At 40.9% G+C, this 19,705-nt stretch overlaps 1 protein-coding gene across 5 annotated transcripts in view; it reads left to right on the forward strand.

Moving 5' to 3' along the window:
- LOC115093864 (aldehyde oxidase-like) overlaps nt 1-19,705 on the forward strand; it is a 241,379-nt gene that overhangs the window by 206,791 nt on the left and 14,883 nt on the right. For 4 of the 5 annotated variants that reach the window (XM_029606215.1, XM_029606213.1, XM_029606216.1 and 1 more), the window contains 4 exons: nt 6,100-6,152; nt 11,175-11,289; nt 14,598-14,663; nt 19,224-19,412. In XM_029606215.1, the coding sequence (XP_029462075.1) occupies nt 6,100-6,152; nt 11,175-11,289; nt 14,598-14,663; nt 19,224-19,412 (423 nt within the window). Of the gene's footprint in view, nt 1-6,099; nt 6,153-11,174; nt 11,290-14,204; nt 14,318-14,597; nt 14,664-19,223; nt 19,413-19,705 lie in introns of those variants that run through there. The other variant, XR_003857428.1, reaches the window with a different exon arrangement.

The raw sequence follows: 19,705 nt of genomic DNA on the forward strand, positions 1-19,705 counted from the left end.
GGCTGTCCCTGTTTCTCGAGGAATGGGCCAAGATTACGATGGATCAGTGGGTCCTAGAGGTGATAGAAAAAGGCTACGCATTAGAATTTGCTCGAGACCTACTGGACCTTCACCTAATCTCTCCTTGCAGAAGTCGAAAGAGGCCTGCAGTTGACCAGACTCTGAACAGACTGCTGGAACTGGGTGCCATACTTCCAGTCCCAGTGGAGGAACAAGGGTCCGGCCAATATTCCATATACTTCGTCGTTCCCAAAAAAAGAAGGCTCTTTTCATCCAATTTTGGATCTCAAGCGAGTCAACCGGGCCCTCAAGGTTCCACATTTTCGAATGGAAGCCCTGAGGGCTATGATAGCGGCAGTTCGCTCCAGCAAATTCCTGCATCGCTCGACCTGACGGAGGCTTACTTGCACATTCCGATTCGCCTCGACCAATAGAGGTATCTCTGGTTTGAGATCCTGGGCCAACATTTCCAGTTTCAGGCGCTCCCGTTCGGCCTCGCCATGGCTCCACGCATTTTTACCAAGGTCATGGTGGTAGTGGTGGCCTCTCTTCGTCGAAAAGGAGTTCTTGTCCATCCTTACCTGGACAATTGGCTCATCCGGGCCAAGTCAGAGTCTTTCTGCAAGCTGGCGGTCAACAAGGTCCTGACTTGTGTGACCTCCCTGGGGTGGATAATCAACTTTCCCAAGAGCAAGCTTCAACCATCTCAGATCCTGGAATTCCTGGGGGCGCGATTCGACACTCGAGTCAGACGGTTCAGACGCCCATATAAATCCATCAACGTCATTGATGACGTGGCATAAGACGATTGGCTACACATTGGTTAAAAAAAAGGGCGCGTTTTCTCTCACTTTGGGTAGAAGAAACGGAATACCGACGCCGCCATCTCCAGCTGCTCCATTATCATGTTCGTGTGCTGAATTCCCACTAAAAGTGATAAGGATTTATACTTTTTGGTACAATGTCGTTACTGATTATACTTTATATTGACAGCTATTTCGGCCCCCGACGAAGGCACGCGCCGAAACACGGATCCAGTGTCGGGCTTTTTCCACGCTAGCCTCCGATGAAGAAATATGGCGTTTCTTCACCACAAGAATTAAGCTAAGTGCTGGTCAAATATGATAAAACGAAAAGAAGTGCACAGAAAATAGTTGTGTTTATTTAAAGAGACTATTTTATTTACACGATTTGGAACATTGTTCTCACGAAAGCAAAGAAAACAAAAGAAAAATTTTGTCTATCGGTGACCTGTGATTATAAACGTTGGCATACTCAATATATGCTAAATTAGCATTACTACCTATGCCGTTGTATGAGGTCTGGTACTTGGAAAAGTATTTTCTCTCACTTGAGGTGATCAATTATTTGGGTATTTAAATTGTGGTTGTACAGATACTTGTGGCAAGATTTACATTTCACTGTCTCCACACTACATCATTTTTTGAAGAGAGTCTTATGGACATATATTAAAATTTGGAGTACCATATGCGCACTAGACGCATTTTGAATTTTATGCATGTAAATGAATGCACGTTTTAAAATTCCAGCGCGTGTTTGCTTGCATGCACAAATGTGCGTGTCAATGAATGTGTGTGTCTGATAAAATGCAAGATACATATAATACAGTACAGTGTCATAGGGAAGGATGACATAGGTAGCGGAGGTAATGTGTACATACGGCTCCCCATGGATTGAAGATAGGAGTAGTGGAGTCGTCATGGTAGTAGTGGAAATCCGCAAGTGCTCCACTAATCGTTTCAAAATGAAGTTGCCTCCTGCTCCTGAATCCAGTAGGGCAAGAGTCTGGTATTCTAAAGGTCCGCAGATTAACGATACAGGAAGAGAGAGTGGAGGAGAGGGTGCAGTTAGACCTAAGAAGAGTCCTCCCGCAGGACTTAGGTCTGCCAGTTTTCCAGACATATAGGGCATGTTTGTATAGCATGGCCAGCCTGGCCACAATACATGCATAGTCCCAACCTTTTCCGTGTTCTTCTCTCTTTTGACGTCAGGTGACTACGGCATAATTGCATTGGTTCTTCTTCGCCAGCAACTGGACCTGAGGAAACAGACCTGGGAGTAGAGTTAACTCGAGTCTCACCCTGAAGGACTCTTTATGGGGCTTGGCTTCTTAAACCTTGTCACGAAGCCGGCGATCAATCCTGGTTGCCAACTTCACCAGTTCAGCCAAGGTCTCGGGCATCTCATGAGCTGCCAGCTCATCTTTCAAACGAGAGTTCAGTCCTTCAAAGAAAAGGGTCTTCAGGCATTTAGGGTCCCAATTTAACTCAGACGCCAGTGTCTTGAATTCAATGGCAAAGTCCGATAAAGGTTTATTACCTTGCTTCAAGTAAACCAATGAAGATCCTGCAATAGTGTGCTGGGCAGGTTCATCAAAAACTGATCTGAGCAGTTCCAGGAACCCGGCGAGGTCCTGTAGGATAGGGTCATTGCGCTCCCACAGTGAAGAGGCCCAAGCCAGCGCTCTTCCATCCAGATAAGACAAGATGTAGGTGGTCTTGGCATATGCTGTGGGGAAATGATTAGGTTGCAGAGAAAAGTGCATGCAACATTGGTTGATAAATCCTCTACATCTCCACACTTCCCCTGAGAAGCGAGTTGGAGCAGATAGAGGTACAATAGTCTTAACCGTCACTTCAGGCGGTGTAACTTCTTTACCTGTGGTGGTAGATGCATTCATCTGTGCATGCAGCTGATTAAATGCAGCAGTCAAAGTCTCCAGCGTGTTCTGTTGTTCAGAGATTCTCTGGGCCAGGCCTGGAATGGCCTGCAATGTGGTGAGCTGAGCTGAATTCATGGAGTTAGCAATCAGTTAGGGTTTTGAGGAGCTTGGGTAGATTCTTAGGTACTGTGGCAAATGACCACGCCCACGGGGAGGAGCCCCGTGGGGAGCCACAGTACTGGGCTAGACTCAGGACGCACAAACACTGAATTGTCTTTTATTAAACAGCAGATGTAAGCCACCAGAGGTGGCAGTAGTGAGCAGGTTCTGAAGTAGCAATCCAGGGACCCTCGGCAGAGGGACCCTTCTCACCAAGTTGGTATAGGGCGGTTCTGGTGTAGGGTTCCCGGCACGGCAAAGCTGTAGTTGAGATAGACTGAGAATTAGATTACTCACTAGATGGTAGCTGTGATGTAGAATGTTTCCACCAGGCAGAAGTAGATGGTTCCAGGCACCGAGGCAGGGAGAGCAGGCCCTCGAGGAGCAAGTACCTGATCCCAGTAAGGCACCTGAAAGAAGAAGAAGGGCCCCCGAGGAGCGGGTACCCAGGTTAGTAGTTACCTGAAGGGCAGAGGGAAAGCTTCCAGCGGCTGCACGGAAGCGGCAGAGCAGCGTAGACTGGAGGAGTCCAATCCGAATTCCAGTCCTTGCTAACTCGATTAGCTACCAAATGCGGGCAAGCTAAATACCTGGATGTTGTGACATCACTCGCGGGGGACGCCCCCAAGGTTCACGCCAATGCTCGAATAAAGATGTGGGTAGCGTGTGCGCACCCTAGTAGGACCTTGGGAGGAACATGGCAGGAGGCAACGCCATAGCCGATCCGGGGACGCCGGAGAGAGCGGCTTGCAGATGAGGCAGTAGCCATTTTCCCAAGGTAAGCAGGAGGAGCTGAGAACAAGGTGAGGCATACGGGGCGAAGCCGTCTGAGACAGACGGAACCAAAATGATAAAGGGGATGGAAGAGCTCATAGGGGAGCTCTTCCATCCCCTTTATCATTTTGGTTGCCCTTCTCTGTTCCTTCTCCATCGCAACTATATCTTTTTTGAGATGTGGCGACCTGAACTGTACACGGTATTCAAGGTGCGGTCTCACCATGGAGCGATACAGAGGCATTATGACATTTTCCGATTTATTAACCATTCCCTTCCTAATAATTCCTAACATTCTGTTTGCTTTTTTGACTGCTGCAGCAAACTGAGCCGACGATTTTAAAGTATTATCCACTATGATGCCTAGATCTTTTTCCTGGGTGGTAGCTCCTAATATGGAACCTAACATCATGTAACTTCAGCAAGGTTTATTTTTCCCTATATGCAACATCTTGCACTTGTCCACATTAAATTTCATCTGCCATTTGGATGCCCAATCTTCCAGTCTTGCAAGGTCATCCTGTAATGTATCACAATCCGCTTGTGATTTAACTACTCTGAATAAGTTTGTATTATCCGCAAATTTGAATACCTCACTAGTCATATTCCTTTCTAGATCATTTATATTATATATATATATATATTGAAAAGCACCGATCCAAGTACAGGTCCCTGAGGCACTCCACTGTTTACCCTTTTCCACTGAGAAAATTGACCAATTAATCCTACTCTCTGTTTCCCTTCTTTTAACCAGTTTATAATCCACGAAAGGACATCGCCTCCTATCCCATGACTTTTTAGTTTTCTTAGAAGCCTCTCATGAGGGACTTTGTCAAATGCCTTCTGAAAATCCAAATATACTACATCTATCAGTTCACCTTTATCCACATGTTTATTAATCCCTTCAAAAAAATGAAGCAGATTTTTTAGGCAAGACTTCCCTTGGGTAAATCCATGTTGGCTGTGTTCCATTAAACCATGTCTTTCTATATGCGCTACGATTTTGATCTTGAGAATAGTTTCCACTATTTTTCCCAGCACTGAAGTCAGGCTCTCTGGTCTATAGTTAACCGGATCGCCCCTCGAGCCCTTTTTAAATATTGGGGTTACATTGGCCATCCTCCAGCCTTCAGGTACAATGGATGATTTTAATGATAGGTTACAAATTTTAACTAATAGATCAGAAATTTCATTTTTTAGTTCTTTCAGTACCCTAGGATGCATACCATCCGGTCCAGGTGATTTGCTACTCTTTAGTTTGTCATTCTGGCCTACTACACCTTCCTGGTTCACAGTGATATGGTTCAGTTCGTCTGACTCATCACCCCTGAAAACCATCTCTGGAACTGGTATCTCCCCAACATCCTCATTAGTAAACACGGAAGCATAGAATTCATTTAGTCTTTCTGCAATTGCCTTATCTTCCCTAAGAGCCCCTTTAACCCCTCGGTCATCTAATGGTCCAACCGACTCCCTCACAGGTTTCTTGCTTTGGATATATTTTTAAAAGTTTTTATTATGAGTTTTTACCTCTATGGCCAACTTAGTTTCAAATTCTCTCTTGGCCTGTCTTATCAATGTTTTACACTCAACTTGACAATGCTTATGTTTTATCCTATTTTCTTCAAATGGATCCTTCTTCCAATTTTTGAAGGATTTTTTTTTGTTAAAATAGCCTCTTTTACCTCACCTTTTAGCCATGAAGGTAATCGTTTTGTCTTCCTTCCACCTTTCTTAATGCGTGGAATACATATGGACTGTGCCTCTAGGATTGTATTTTTAAACAATGTCCATGCCTGCTGAACACTTTTAACCTTTGCAGCTGCACCTTTCAGTTTTTTTCTAACTATTTTCCTCATTTTATCAAAATTTCCCTTTTGAAAGTTTAGTGTTAGAGATGTAGATTTACTTATTGTCCCCCTTCCAGTTATTAGTTGATGATAGGACTGTGTGCAGCAGTGTGAGGCTTGCATACAAGGAAGGCCCAGTTAGTGTGTGTGAAAAAAGTAGAAATTAGAAGAGAAGTATTGTAGCCTATGTGGTTAATGTGTTCAGTTGCTTGTGTGGGAGGTAGGATCTGGCAAAGCCACTTTTAAAAAGTCAAATACTGCAATGGTCATGGTACTGTCTTACGGCATTAAGAAAAAGAATGCCAGTTTTGAAAAAGTCTTTTATGTGTTTCATTCCAATGAAATAGGATAGAATAAAATGAGAGGAGCAGGTGGTGGCTTCCAAGATATTTCCTCTTAGAGAAAATAACAGGAACTATGCAGTCTAATAGAAAGTTAACTGAACTCACTTCTGCTTTAAGCAGGAGTAAATCTAACCAGGGAAAGGCAAATACAACTCATGTGGTGCAGAGCCTGATAATGGAGAATATTGACTGACTCCGCTCCTGGATGTTCCAGATATCTTGTTTTGCCTACTACATGAACAGTTGATCATGAGGGTTTAATTTATTGCTGATAAATTCTCATTTACAGGTGAAAGAAGCTTTTCTTCAGTCAATCAGTCTTTCTGCTACTGGAACTTTCAGGTATATTTTTTTTTGTTTTCCACAATTATTAATTAAATTGAGAAAGATGGACCTTAGTTGTATGCAGAAATAAATATCTAATACAAAATAAATTAGATATACAGGACTTCATGTTTCATTTTTTTCACAGCTATTTTAGTGCTCACGAAAAGGCAAGAGCCCTAACAATTTGTAGTCTTCTATTTAGCCACCTGCTTGGGATGGGCACAGTAAGGAAAGCCTTTCCCTTCTTCCCCCCACACCTTACACACATTCGCCAACCCTCCTGACATTTCCAAGACACAGATTATATGTAAGGCTATATGGATTTGCATCTCTTATTATCATCTTGAAGCCAATGTAGGCTTCCACTCATCAGTCTTCTAATCAAGAGGGCTAACACTATCACTCCTGTGTGAGACCCTTTAGGTCTTCAAATCTGCTTTCATCTTTCTACTGAAAAAATCTATAAATTTGTATATTATTGGAACCTTCAATAGTGCTTCTCTGGTTTATTAAAATGCTCTGCTAGATGTTGCTTCTTCTACTCCTCGTTCATTGTCAGCTTTATACTTAATTCATTTCTAGAACCATTAGTAGAGATAGAAACTGCATTTAGTCCCAATAATGTATTGAGCAAATATATTCGACTAATTGCATACACCCACCGTAGTGGCGAACATTAAGAATGTAACTTTTAAATGGCGCGCTGGCGCACATGCATCAGCCCGCACCCAGGGATGCAGCCATTTTATAACATGTGTGTGCAAATGAGCACATGTTAAGGATAGCTTGGCTGTGCCTATGTGTGCTCAATCTTAACTGGGCCTGGGCATGTGCACGCAAATCCTGCTTCTACCATGTAAAGTCAGGGAATTTTAAAAGTGGTGCGTGCCGACGCCATTGCCAGTTAAACCAGTTCGTCCCCAGTTCACTCAGCTAAGGGATAAGTCCTTCAGACCCCCTTAGTTTAATAGCTCTCACTCCTCCCCCCAATTAACCCCAACCCTTAAAACCTCGCAGAGCTCCCTAATTTTCTTTATTTTTTAACTTCCTTGGCAGAAATAAAGTTACATAGCAGGGGAACTGCATAAGCATTTATGCGCACATCTCTGGTTCACGCCTCAAAATGCCCATGCCCTGCCCCTTTTTGAAAACTTTTGAGATGTGCGTTTCTGACTAGCCTTTAAAATCTGCTTAGTGGGCATGAGCCTGACTTGTATCTCCCTAATTTGGCGCACACCAGGCTTTTAAAATTCATCTTTAATTGTTTACTTTCTACAATATTTTGATGTTATTTACCTATATGCAATTCATGGCTATGTTTATTCTGTTCAGGAATGTTGTATGCAGGAAAAAATTCTCAAAATTAAAGAGTTAAAAAAAAAAAAGAGCTGGAACCCATTACTCTACTACTGTTATACAATTATATAGAGCTTCAAGGTGTACACAGCACTGTACAGACAAATATAAAAGACAGTCCCTGCTCCTTGGAGCTTACAGTCTAGTCAAAACAAACAAAGCTAAGAGTATTTGGGTTAAAATCAATAAGCCCATGATTGAAGAAAACAAGGTTTTGTTGTGGTTTAATGAAATAAGAATGCTTAAAACTAACAGCTATAGAGAAAACAAACTTTTTTTTATTAAAATGTAACAAAATAATATAAGGTATACCTTGGAGAGAGAGGCATGCCATGCAAAGCACTGATATAACACTCTCTCTCAAGTGATTTTACAGATAGCAAGGCTATATATATAGGATTTCTACATTTGTTTCATCCATCCCCTAAACTAGTTACATAATTGTATACATTTTTATGATTGTTTTTCTATTTTAAACAAATATGCGTGCACATTTGGTAATTTTCTGTCAGCGTCCATGCTAATTATTTTCTTCTCATATGTAGATTAAGTTATCTATGGCTCGCAATTAGATGGAATATAAACTGGCCTTGTTTCTGTTCAAAAATGTTCTGCTCTTAGATGGAATGTCAACTGGTGTAATATCTGTTCAAAAATATTCTATAACCTTGTAATTCAGCATCTTTTATCTAACTTATAGAGTCTTTTTGTCTAGGAAAACAAGTACAAGGCTGAGACTATAATGTTGTTAGTACTGATAAAACTACTTATAAGCAAAAATTAAAAATTTAGGAGAACAAGAATAATGACTTCATATGTGACATGTCAAAAAGTGTTTCACTGCTTCTTCACTGCTTTCATGTCTGTGATGGGGGCTTGCAAGCACCACAACAGTTTAAGACCCAAAAGCAGTTCCATAAGTGGGATGTAATCTACAAGTCATCTAATTGTGTAAAACTGCAGAAATAAGAGCTCCACCCTTCTAAGAAAGGCAGGAGATAGGGTCCTTGGGGGACCCTGAGAAAAGCATACACTTAGGAAGTCTAATTTTCAAAAGCATGTCCACCTATGGCCTATTCATGTGGAAGTTTAACTGGACTGAGTTGAGGTTTTCCTGGGGGCAGAGCTGGGGAGGGGTTTTAGATTTTTGAAAGTATGTGCGTTCATTTTCCTGAACAGATTTCTATACATTTTAGCAGTTGTAATTGTGTGAGAAGAGATTTGGTGGAATAATTTTCTGTGAGGACTTATGTGCATGTCTGCTTTGAAAACTGGTGTTTTTGCACACATTGGCAATTAACTTCTACATGATATTATGGAATTTTTCCCTTCAAGGCAATACTTGACTAATAGGCAAATTTATATCAGCTCCTTTTTACTTACCTAATAGAAACCTCATTTAGAATCAAAGAGGGCAACTTTCAAAAGCTATGTAAATGACTACTTATAAGGGTTAAGAGAGCATGGGATGCCGGTGTAAAGGTCTGCAGCTACCCTAGGCAGTGATGATGTCTGCAATTCTCCAAACCACACAAAACATCAAATCGCCATACCTCCACCTCCCCATCACATCTCCAGCCTCTCCGCTCTTTTAAAAAACGGCATCCTTGCGTCCAGTGATTATGCCCCACCCACTTCTGTACCCTAGGCAGTCTCCTAGTCTGCCAAATGCTCCCACCGGCCCTGACAAGTACAGGGGTTTGCTGAGAGAATGGCAGGGATTGTAAAGCTGAGTACCTGGTGTGGAAGGGCAGACTAGATAGGCCGTGTGGTCTTCTTCTGCTGTCATGTTTCTATGTTAAAGGGCTATTTTAAAACTGTCCACAACACACATACTTTCACCCACAACGAGCACAGGCAGTCCATGGGTGGGATAGATGCACATAGATTTGGATTTTGAAAAATGTGTGCGTTGTTTTGGCAGAAAATGTAATTGCAGAAAAAGCAGGGGCAAATTTCTACAGGTATTTTTTCCCAGGCAGTTTGCAAAGGGAAAGAACGCATATACTTTCTCCATTGAACCCTGGTGCAAAATCTGCAGGGAAAAGTAAGCATGAACTTGAGGTCAATATTCAGCTGCTGAGCAGCTCACTAAGGGGGTTATTTTCCAAGTCGCGTTATAGCTTTTTTGCATGCGTTAACGCATGTGAAAAGCACCATAACGCATGATGCAATGCTAATTTGGAAAAGGGGGAGGAGTTTGGGGTGGGATTTCTGTCCAAGTGGGTTGGCTTTGCGAAGCCATATCACACAGTTTTAATGCTGGAAATAACTATACATTTTTCATTGGCGTTAAGCTGTGCAATATGGCTAGATCGCACTTTACAATCTTTTCACAAATAGCATTTTAAGTTGTGGAGAGAGCGAGCAAGAGAGAGAGAGAGAGAGAGAATCTAGCTATAAGACCCTTCTAGTAGTTAGGTATTTATACCTCTATAGGAGGCCCACCTAGTCATGCGAGTTGAGGTTTAGATAGGAGTGTAGGGGTTAGGGGCCACTTTGACATGCAGAGTGAGATGTACAAACAGAACAGTGCACTCTTGTGAAGATTTGATGACCTTTGGAGTGAGGAAACACACACAAAGATGAGATTTGTACAATGTTCTCTCAACCTACAAGTTACAAGAATGCCGTTTTTTAAAATACCTAACTACTAGAAGGGCCTTATAGCTAGGATCTCTCTCTCTCTCTCTCTCCCCCCCCTCTGAGGTTGTAGGTAGGATTTGCAACCATTGTGGTATTACTGCAAAGTGCAAAAACGTTATCGCACCCTGCGGTAATACCTATGCAAAGCACTAAGATAACCTATTTATTGCAATGTGCGCTATTACCATAAAACACACCCCTCTTCCTATTGCATGAGATAGTTTGATGAATCTAGCCCTAAGTTAGCCAGTGTATCCGGCTAACTTTAGGACAGCCCTATGATGTGACCAGAGTTAGCTGGTCAAGTTAACCTGCTAATTTCAAATATCGGTATGCCCCAACTTATCTGGCTATATTCTATCTGGATAAGTCTTTTAATATCGTGGTTAAGCCATTTAGGTGGATAACTTTTCTGTTATCATCTAAATGGCTTTCGAATATGAGTCTCAATATTTGTCTGCACAATTTAGAAAATGTCTCCAAATTTATATAATATTGTATATCTTGTCACAAACTGGCAATTTATGAGTACTACATAATTTATAGGTCACTTAGTCATGTTGTTCCTGATATCCAGGAAACTGAACTACCTTGAGACACAGGCAAGCACAGGAGCAATATTTAAGTATCCTGGAAATATAAAAATCTTGTGGTGTGCATAACCATAGTACATATTTTGTGATAATATAGGGGACTGTTTGTCCTATGGCAAGCTGAACGTTACCTAAAAAGAATGACATATACCGATAACTCTATATGAAGCTAAAACAATGAATTACAATACATAGAAAATATCAGAGAACATATACAAGAGACTAAGCCTGATGCACATTTTGGTATGCCTGTCCTTTCTGTTTTGCTTCCTACAGTATTTATTTTGAACCATTAACCCAGATCACTCTGTTTCTATCATGGCTGAAAATTACCTCTGATGTACTTTGAACTGGTCATTTTCATACGGAATTATCATAATTTGTTTGACTTATGATGGTGTTGTCAAACCTGAATTCTAAGAGGATTTCTTCCTTCCTGCAGAGGCTTTGATTTAGAAATGAACTGGGAGAAAAAAGAAGGCCTTGCAGCCTGCTATTTCGTGTATGGAGTCGCATGTTCTGAGGTGGTAATTGATTGTCTGACAGGAGATCACAGAGTAAGTCCTGTGGGAAATGTTCTTTAAAACTGAAGCTCAAACTAAGAAAAACAAGCCTTGTAAGTTTACCCCTTATATTATTAGTAACCATACAGTCCACAAGGGGCAATTTACCTAAATGGTTCTCTCCAGTATCATATGTTGTGGTATATGCCACTGACTGGGCCATATTAACACTCAAGTATAATCATATACTGGTGTTAGATTGTATCACTCATTTGATGCTGAATCTTTTTTTTTTCTTTGCATATAAAATAATTTAAAAAGTCACTCTCCCATTGACTGTCAGACAAAATCAATGTCCACGTTACTTATGAGGCCAAGATGGGTTCTGTAGCTTGACTGTTCAAAATATTTGTAGAATCCCGGTACTGTTCCGGCTGTACCACGATTCCACTAACTAATTAAACTAATTAATTTATGACTTGCATGCAGGCTCTTTGCTTGCTTGCTTTTACAAAAAAATAATATGGTCTGGCTTCTACTCATTTTTAAAATTATACATCTGTTCAAAAATATAATTCTGGCTGGGTCTGTCTTTATTAGCTTTGACCATGTTAAAAAATAAGAAAGGGAGAGGGTCCAAGAAAGAACACCTCTGAGCCATAAAATGCATTTGAGTATGTTGCAAAGGTGGGGGCTGCTGTCTGCTCTAACTGCAGTGAGTATGGGGGAAGGGGGGTGGAAATTCTCTGCTGAGATGAATTTACAGCTGGAGACTTTTCTGTCTTTTTTCAAGCAGCCCTGAGTTTGAGAAAAAAAAAAAGAAAACCCTAGCACAGAAATGTATGGCTTGTGGCAAAAGAAAACAGAAGGATTTTCTTTTTATTTTTATGATTGTTACCAACTTCCCTTTCAAACCCCAGCTGCTTACTGAGCATGCTCTGGTGATGTCTCTCCTTCGATCATGGCTGCCCTTCATGTTGACTTCTTGTAAACAAAACATCTGAGCATGCTCAGTGGTGATATTATGGCCTGTGATGTCATTCCAAAACGACTGCCTTCAGCATGGTTCACAGCATCACAATTCAAATTTGCTTTGTTTTGGTTTTACTTGTATGCACGGCGTCATTTCTGGCCCCTCCACAACAGCCGCCACCTTGGATGCGTGTCATTTCCTGTTTCCAGGTACCCACTGCCATCTTGAAAAATGTATTTCCGGTTCCATTCTGCATCATCCATAAGAACTAGACAGGTGCACATCTGGAAGTGACATAATCAAAAAGGGACAAAAAGGGGCAGGAAGTGAGCAGGGCTATGTTGAATGTCAAATGGGCAGGGCTTAACCCAGAAGTGAATGCTGATTGGCTGAGGGGGTCAATGAGTGGGGCTTGGCCCAGAAGTGGGTGTGGTCACCTGTCAAAACTAAGTTTGACAACATGCATACCCCTTATACTACTAACAGCATCCTCCAGCTAAGCTTGAGTAAAGCAGAAGACAAATCTTGACCTCAGAAGGGAGGAGTTTTTGGTCTCATGTGCCCACAACAAACTTGAGTGTGAGAATTAATAGAATGGTAATTGACAATAAAACCAGGTTCCTATTTCTCAGATAGTTCCAAGCATTCCTATTGATTGGAAACCTTGAATCTGTTTTCTCTTTAGCTGTTACTTATTCATCATCATACTTTGTTTATTGTCAGACATGTAGAAATGCAACATGCTCCATCTTGGAAGGGAGGGGAATAGAAGTGCTGAGGCACAGGGGAGAATGCAACGGCTTCTAAAGCCACCGAGGTAGTATTTACTAATTGTGCACTGAATGTCTGTTATGCACAGTGAGGTCTATATTCAGTAGACTGGTTAGTGAACAAGTTAACCGACTTAAGTTAGCTGGATAACTTGTCCCATGTATTCAGTGGGGATAAATGTTGCACTGAATATACCAAAGTTATGCGGTTAACTATAGCCGGATAACGAAAAAACCTAACCGGCTAAGTTTGAATATAGCCGGGTAGGCTTTTTATTTATCTGGCCTTGTGTGGCTAAGTAGCACTGTCATCATCTAAGAAGATACGACATCAGCGGGGCAATCTCCTCCCTCCCCCCCCCCAAAGCTTAATACTTAGATCCTGTTAGGCTGTGCTCTCTGAGACTCTCTGTCAGAGCAGCACTGGAAGCGCCAGGAGTGGGACAGAGAGTCCTTAGCTCCAGGATTGGATAAAAAAGATATTGGGAGAGATGGGGAGGGCAGGGGGATGGGGGCACAGCCGCCACTAGTGGGTGGATGGGTTGGTGGAAGGGGGGGTGAGGCAGCACAGTTATTGTTGCAAGTGAGAATTGAGGCCAGGGCCGGCACACAATGCCAAAGTTTTTTAAAAGGTTTGGAGGGAGGGAAGGAGGAGAGCATGGCCTAACAGGGCCTTAATATTACACTTTGGGGGGGAAGGGGGGGAGGGGATTACCCAGCTGATGCCTTATCTTCTTGGGTGATGATAGCGCACTACTTAACCGGATATCCACACAAGGCCGGATACGTTTTGACCTGCTCAGAAGCAGGTCTAAAGTTATTTATTTTATTTATTTATTTATTTTAACGTCTCTTCTATACCGATAGCCGTTCACACATCGTATCGGTTTACATCAACCAAAAACTTTGGGCAGGGCCCTTACAAGTAACAGTTGAAAATAAATAGTTAAAAGACAAAGTAACTAAAATAGGCGCATTATATGCAATTACCGTATTATATGCAATTACCTTAGTTATCCCACTAATTTAGCCGGATATACCCAATATTCAGCCAAAATAGCCAGATATCTTAAATCCTTCCTGGTACCCCACCCAAAACATCCCTTTTTTTATCCTGCTAAATAGCTGGATAACTACTTATCCGAATACTCTTTTCCATCTAAAAGAAATATTAATAAATATCATTAAAGCTAGCCAGATCATTTTCATTTAATTTCATTTATTAGTTGCATCTCGTCTTCCCAAGATGAGCCTATCCAAGAAGGTGTACAGAAAGTATAAAAACATACAACCAATTCTGTGCAGCAAAGCCATGTGCAAGGTTTTCTTCCATTCATCAGTAAGTTAGTCAACCTATCATACTACTACAGATTTTTAGGAAAAAAAAATCAAGAGCAGGCTTGCCGCCTCACCCAGGTCAATCCAAAAAGATTGATCCAGTCCTGGGTTTGCCCCATTGCATGCCTGGAGCTAAAGTCCTGCCTTTTCGTAGGGAAATCAGAACTGCAATGGGGCAAACGCAGAACTGGATCAGCTTGTTCAGGTTGACTTGGGTAAGATGGCAAAGCCCACAGCAACTGATTAATATTGCTGAGTGCAACTAATTTATCTTCTTACAGAATGTCAGAACAGACATTGTGATGGATATCGGTTGCAGCATAAATCCAGCTATTGATATAGGGCAGGTATGTACAAATGCTTCTGTGTTTATGAATTAAGTTTTAGTATAAACTTCACAGACTGGAACTTATGCAAATAAACATTTGTAATTAACATAACAGATTATGGGCACTTAAGGGGTCATTTTCAAAGTCATTTACATACATAACACATGTGTTTCCACATGTATGCGGCTCCTGATAAAATTTAATGGGTTTGTACACATAAAATAATATGCGCCTAACCTGATTTCATGCATACTTTTATGTGTACAAAAAAAGAGGCTTTCCGATTAACAGATTTGGGATTTAAACGTATACTTTTGATTTTTAAAAGTACACACATAAATTAACCCACACAGGTTACGCGCTGAAGTGAACAGGTGCAGCTCTGTGAGGGTTAGGTTGTGTGCTTTTTTCAAGATAATTTTCAAAGCAAACTTATTTGCATAAAATTTCTTTAAAAACTGGATTTAATTTATGCATTTTGCAAGGCATAAATTATGTGAATAGGGGACTTATTGATACTATTTCTGCAGTCACATGTTAATCTGCGATTTTTTTTTTTTGCCAGAAATGGCTGAATTAGAGGTGGTCATTTGATTTGGCAACTTGTGTTCTGACTTTGCAACCTGCAGTTGTGCCGTGTTTACTCACTCGTGGATTTACTGCTCCTAACTCTGTTTTTTCTTTCACGTTGTCTATGCAGAAGAGTAGCAGTGTGCATGGAAAGAAATTCTGATATTTTGTTTTCCTGTCTATATCATTTGGCCTATTCATTTCATTTTAACTCCTGCTATTATTTTCCCTAGGCACATTTTTGGCAAAGTTTGCACATAGCGCACGCTGAAACACATTAGTGTGCACTGAAACCTTTTAACTGTAATTCATTAGTTTATGTTGTTTCAAATGGGATAACAGCACAAAACAGTTTAACAATGTTGATGTTTTCTTGTCATTTCAAAACAAGATCACATCCCTAAAAAAGATTAGTTGTTATTCTCCTCTCCAGATTAAGGGCTAGATTTAATTTGTGGGCAAAAAAGTGCTTAAAGACTGAAAGTCAGTTAGCTTATATGTTTTTGAAATACCTTGTCCAAGAATGTATTTTCCTGGCACGTCGGGAAAAGAAAAAAAATCCACATAAAAGATTCGTGAAGCAAAACCTTCTAGTAAAATTGTTGTGTGATTTCTGCTCCTGGAGTGCTACATTTAAGAGCTGTGCAAAAGTCTCTCCGTACTTTGAACATAAGGTTTGGCTTTCACAATTTTTTCAATAGGAATTTTTTTTCCCTTCCAGAGATTGGAGGGCAAAAGATGCAGTATTTAAAAAATTTGCAAGCAAAATGATTTTTTGCCAAAAGCTATTTATTATATATTCTCCCCTTAATATTTATAAGGGGCCAGAGGCTACAGAGCCTGCTCCAATTCAGTGCAACTCTAGAATCTGCTGCGGGAGTCAGGCTAACCTGTAAGAACCAAGGGGATCACACTCACACTTCAAAAATACAGTCCACACTCCACAGTACACACTCCTTGTACTGTGCTCCAGAACTAAATTAATTTTGCTGAAACAAAATATAAACAGTCCAGAGATAGAGAATGAAGAAGAAAAAATAGTTATCACATGTACTCAGTCCTAGAAGATGAAATTGTCTTTTCAAACTGCTTGAGTATTTGGGCAGGACTTAGGTGTCCTTTCTTAGCTCTCAAAAAAGTGCCTTCTCCCTTAGAACCCTTTGGAAACAGGAAAATTCACTTCTTCTACTCAAAGATGGTAGCACACTACCTGGTTAGTGACCCAGTCTCTTGATAAACTCCTCTATCCCTTAAACCTTGGGATAAAAATCCCTCCGGAGTCTGGTTACAGATGTCTCCCTTACAGAATCCACTCCAGTCTTCAGATGGAAAAGTGAAGCAAATCACCTTCTCTCCTACTGGAGCCCTAAAGAACCACCAGCCCATGGCTACTTCTCACCGCTTCCTGGAAGGCATCTCTTTCAGCTCCTCCCAGTGATTGTTTGAGCCATCTATATCAGGGGTTCTCAACCCAGTCCTTGGGATACACATAGCCAGTCAGGTTTTCAGGATATCCACAATGAATATGCATGAGATTAGATTTGCATATAAACAGAGACAGTGCCTGCAAATCTATCTCATGCATAATGTCTGCCTACTGATCTACCCTTTAGGATAGGGGTGGCCAACTCCATTTCTGAAGAGCCACAAATAGGTCTAGTTTTAAAGATATGCACAATGAATATGCATATAATATATTGCCATGCACTGCCTCCATTGTATGCAAATAAGTTATGGATATTCTGAAAACCAGACCAATTAGTGGCTCTTGAGGACCAGAGATAGCCATCCCTTCTTTAAGGGATATACTCTCACAATCACTCAAAATAGAAATACCCCCTCTTTTAAAATAAATCCTGGTAGGATTTACAATTAGGATGGTCCCCTCATTGTACTAAATAGACTTTTGCTCTTTCCAGCCAATCTCCTCTGCTCCTAAGATTAGTTATTCCAGTATCTTATTTCCATATTAATTACTCTGACTTTGCTTCCCATCATATTCATGTAATCCTGTGGTAAGGTAATTTTATACTACAAAAACACACCTGACACGAGACCCCCCATCTGATCGGGTCTACAGTTGGTGGGGTTTTTTTGTTTTGTTTTTGGAGGGGGTGGTTGGGTTTTTTCAGTGTGGTAGTTTCTTCCTTGACTTTACATCTCAGTTGGAAACAGCCAAGATCTAGTACCATGAACCTTCAGCGCTTCCACCTAAGGATTTTTTTTCCATATTTTATATCCTCTCCCAAATAACTTTAGTCCAGTCACCGCAGTACCAGTCCTCAGTATTTATTTATTTACAGTAATGCATATTCCACCTATTGCTAGAATCCTGTTCTAGGCAGAGCCATTCACTAGAGCTCCTTCCAGAACCCTGCAGTCATGGATCCTAAATCCAACTAAGAGTGTGTTACTATTGTATGATGACTATGACTCTTCTCCCCCTCGCCTGCAGGGGCTGTGGATCCTATCTACACCCCTCCATCCAGCCTGAGGAGTGGAAGACCTGAGTCAAGAATTGAACCTAGAACCTTCCGCATGGCAGCATGCAGCACTGCCACCGAGACCACAGTTGCGCCAGGGTCCAAGGTGGTAACCAGGCAATGTGTGAGAAAGATACAAAGTTTTCCCCTGGGGAATGAGAGGAGGAGAGAGAGTTTGGAGCCAGCCTACAAGAAGCAGCAAGGAGGTGTTGATATGCAGAAGTCTAGAACCAACTGACTTCCCTGGCTGGGCTGCCAGTGCCAAAGGGAAGAGAATAAGCTCCAGCTGGAGCAACTCAAGAACCTGGACCTGATGTCTCAAGTCTGTGAGTAACGGAATAAAAGTCCTGTTAAGCAAGAAATCAAATGCCTGACAAAGAAAAGGATTCCAACAGCATTCTTTGGGGAAGGGAAATATTGTTTAAAGAATCAATGGGGAAGTAAGTAACAGTAATGCCTTGGGGAAGAGTTTAAGTAGCAGTGATGGGGGGGAAATAGTAACAGTTATGCCTCTAAAGATAAATGCCTGCATTTAAGAGCCTCTTCTTCTAAAATCCAGCATTTGCCCTCAGTCTGTAGGGCCATTGAAGTCTGTCTGTACACCACAGCCAAGGCTTATATTGCAAGCTACCCTGTGCAGGAGTTCAAGTTAGGGAAAAAAACTGAAATTAAACGCTAACCATCCTGGAATATCTGAGGACTCCAAAGGACAGTGGATTTGGGAAATTTACCTGCAGCCATGTGTAAATAGTTAAAAATTATCAGTGAAGGAAGTATACGTACTGTTTCTCTGACAAGAAGAAGAATTATCAGTCAAATTGTTGACATCATCATCACTTAGCAGCAACAATGGTGTCACTCATCTGTATGATTGTTTGCTTATTCTCCTGTTACAGGTAAGCAACTTCACTTTGCTGCAGGCTTGTTTATGAAGTTTGAAAAATAAGTCAGCCAAGTTCGGAAACACCATTTCAGGGTAGTGTCCCATCCTTGAAGTCAAGCTGACAGGTTATGTATGCAGGTCAATCCTCAGGTTAATATAGCCACCTGAGGTCCACGACTGCATCTGACAGACATTAACTAAGGAACTCACATAGCTATCTAGGAGTTTTATAATTGAGCCCTGGCTACATCATGCTAGGAAACTTCAGTAGCCCAAGAGTAAATGAGGAGTAGTGTCCTGTTCTATTAGTAAAATACTGCACTTAACTCATAATAGTAACAGATTTAAACATTAGTCATTAACAAACTAAAACAAAAGTAAAATTACTTTCCTAGAAAGAATTCTTTATACCAGATTCAGTGTGAATAAATACTGCAGTTTTTTTTTTTTGTGAGACCACAATCAACAACGCATGTAGAACACATTTACATTCATTATAGTTATTTGTGAAAATGGTATAAATTTTTCATGTGTTTTAGAGTTTCTTTGGTATACTCAGAATGTTATTTAGACAATTACAGCCAAACTGGCTCATGCCCCAATGGAAAAAGAAAACTAATAACTGATTATTTGTTTTCTTAGATTGAAGGTGCCTTTGTTCAAGGCCTTGGGCTTTTTACTATGGAGGAACTAAAATTCTCTCCACAAGGTGTCCTGTATACCCGGGGACCAGGCCAGTATAAAATCCCTGCAGCATGTGACATCCCTGAACAGTTCCATGTTTCTCTGCTGGCATCATCTCCAAACCCATATGCCATCTACTCCTCCAAGGCAAGAATGATAAGCATAGATATAAATATAGTAATAAATTGCTTGTCTTATCTGTACTTTACTGTTCATATGTGTGTGAGAAAAATACAATGAAATGCTGATACTTCTAGTTCTGTAATGAATTTTGCATCAATAAACTATTTAAATAGAAATAATGATCAATTGAAGTATAACTCTACCTTCTTATATACCATTAAAAGCACAGCTATACATTTAAGGGTTGATTTTCAAAAAATGCTGAGAAGATACCCATGCCTGTAGGTGTTGATTCAGAAGAACTGAATCAAATTAGC

Source organism: Rhinatrema bivittatum, chromosome 6 (genome assembly GCF_901001135.1).
Source record: "Rhinatrema bivittatum chromosome 6, aRhiBiv1.1, whole genome shotgun sequence".
Classification (NCBI taxonomy): Eukaryota; Metazoa; Chordata; class Amphibia; order Gymnophiona; family Rhinatrematidae; genus Rhinatrema; species Rhinatrema bivittatum.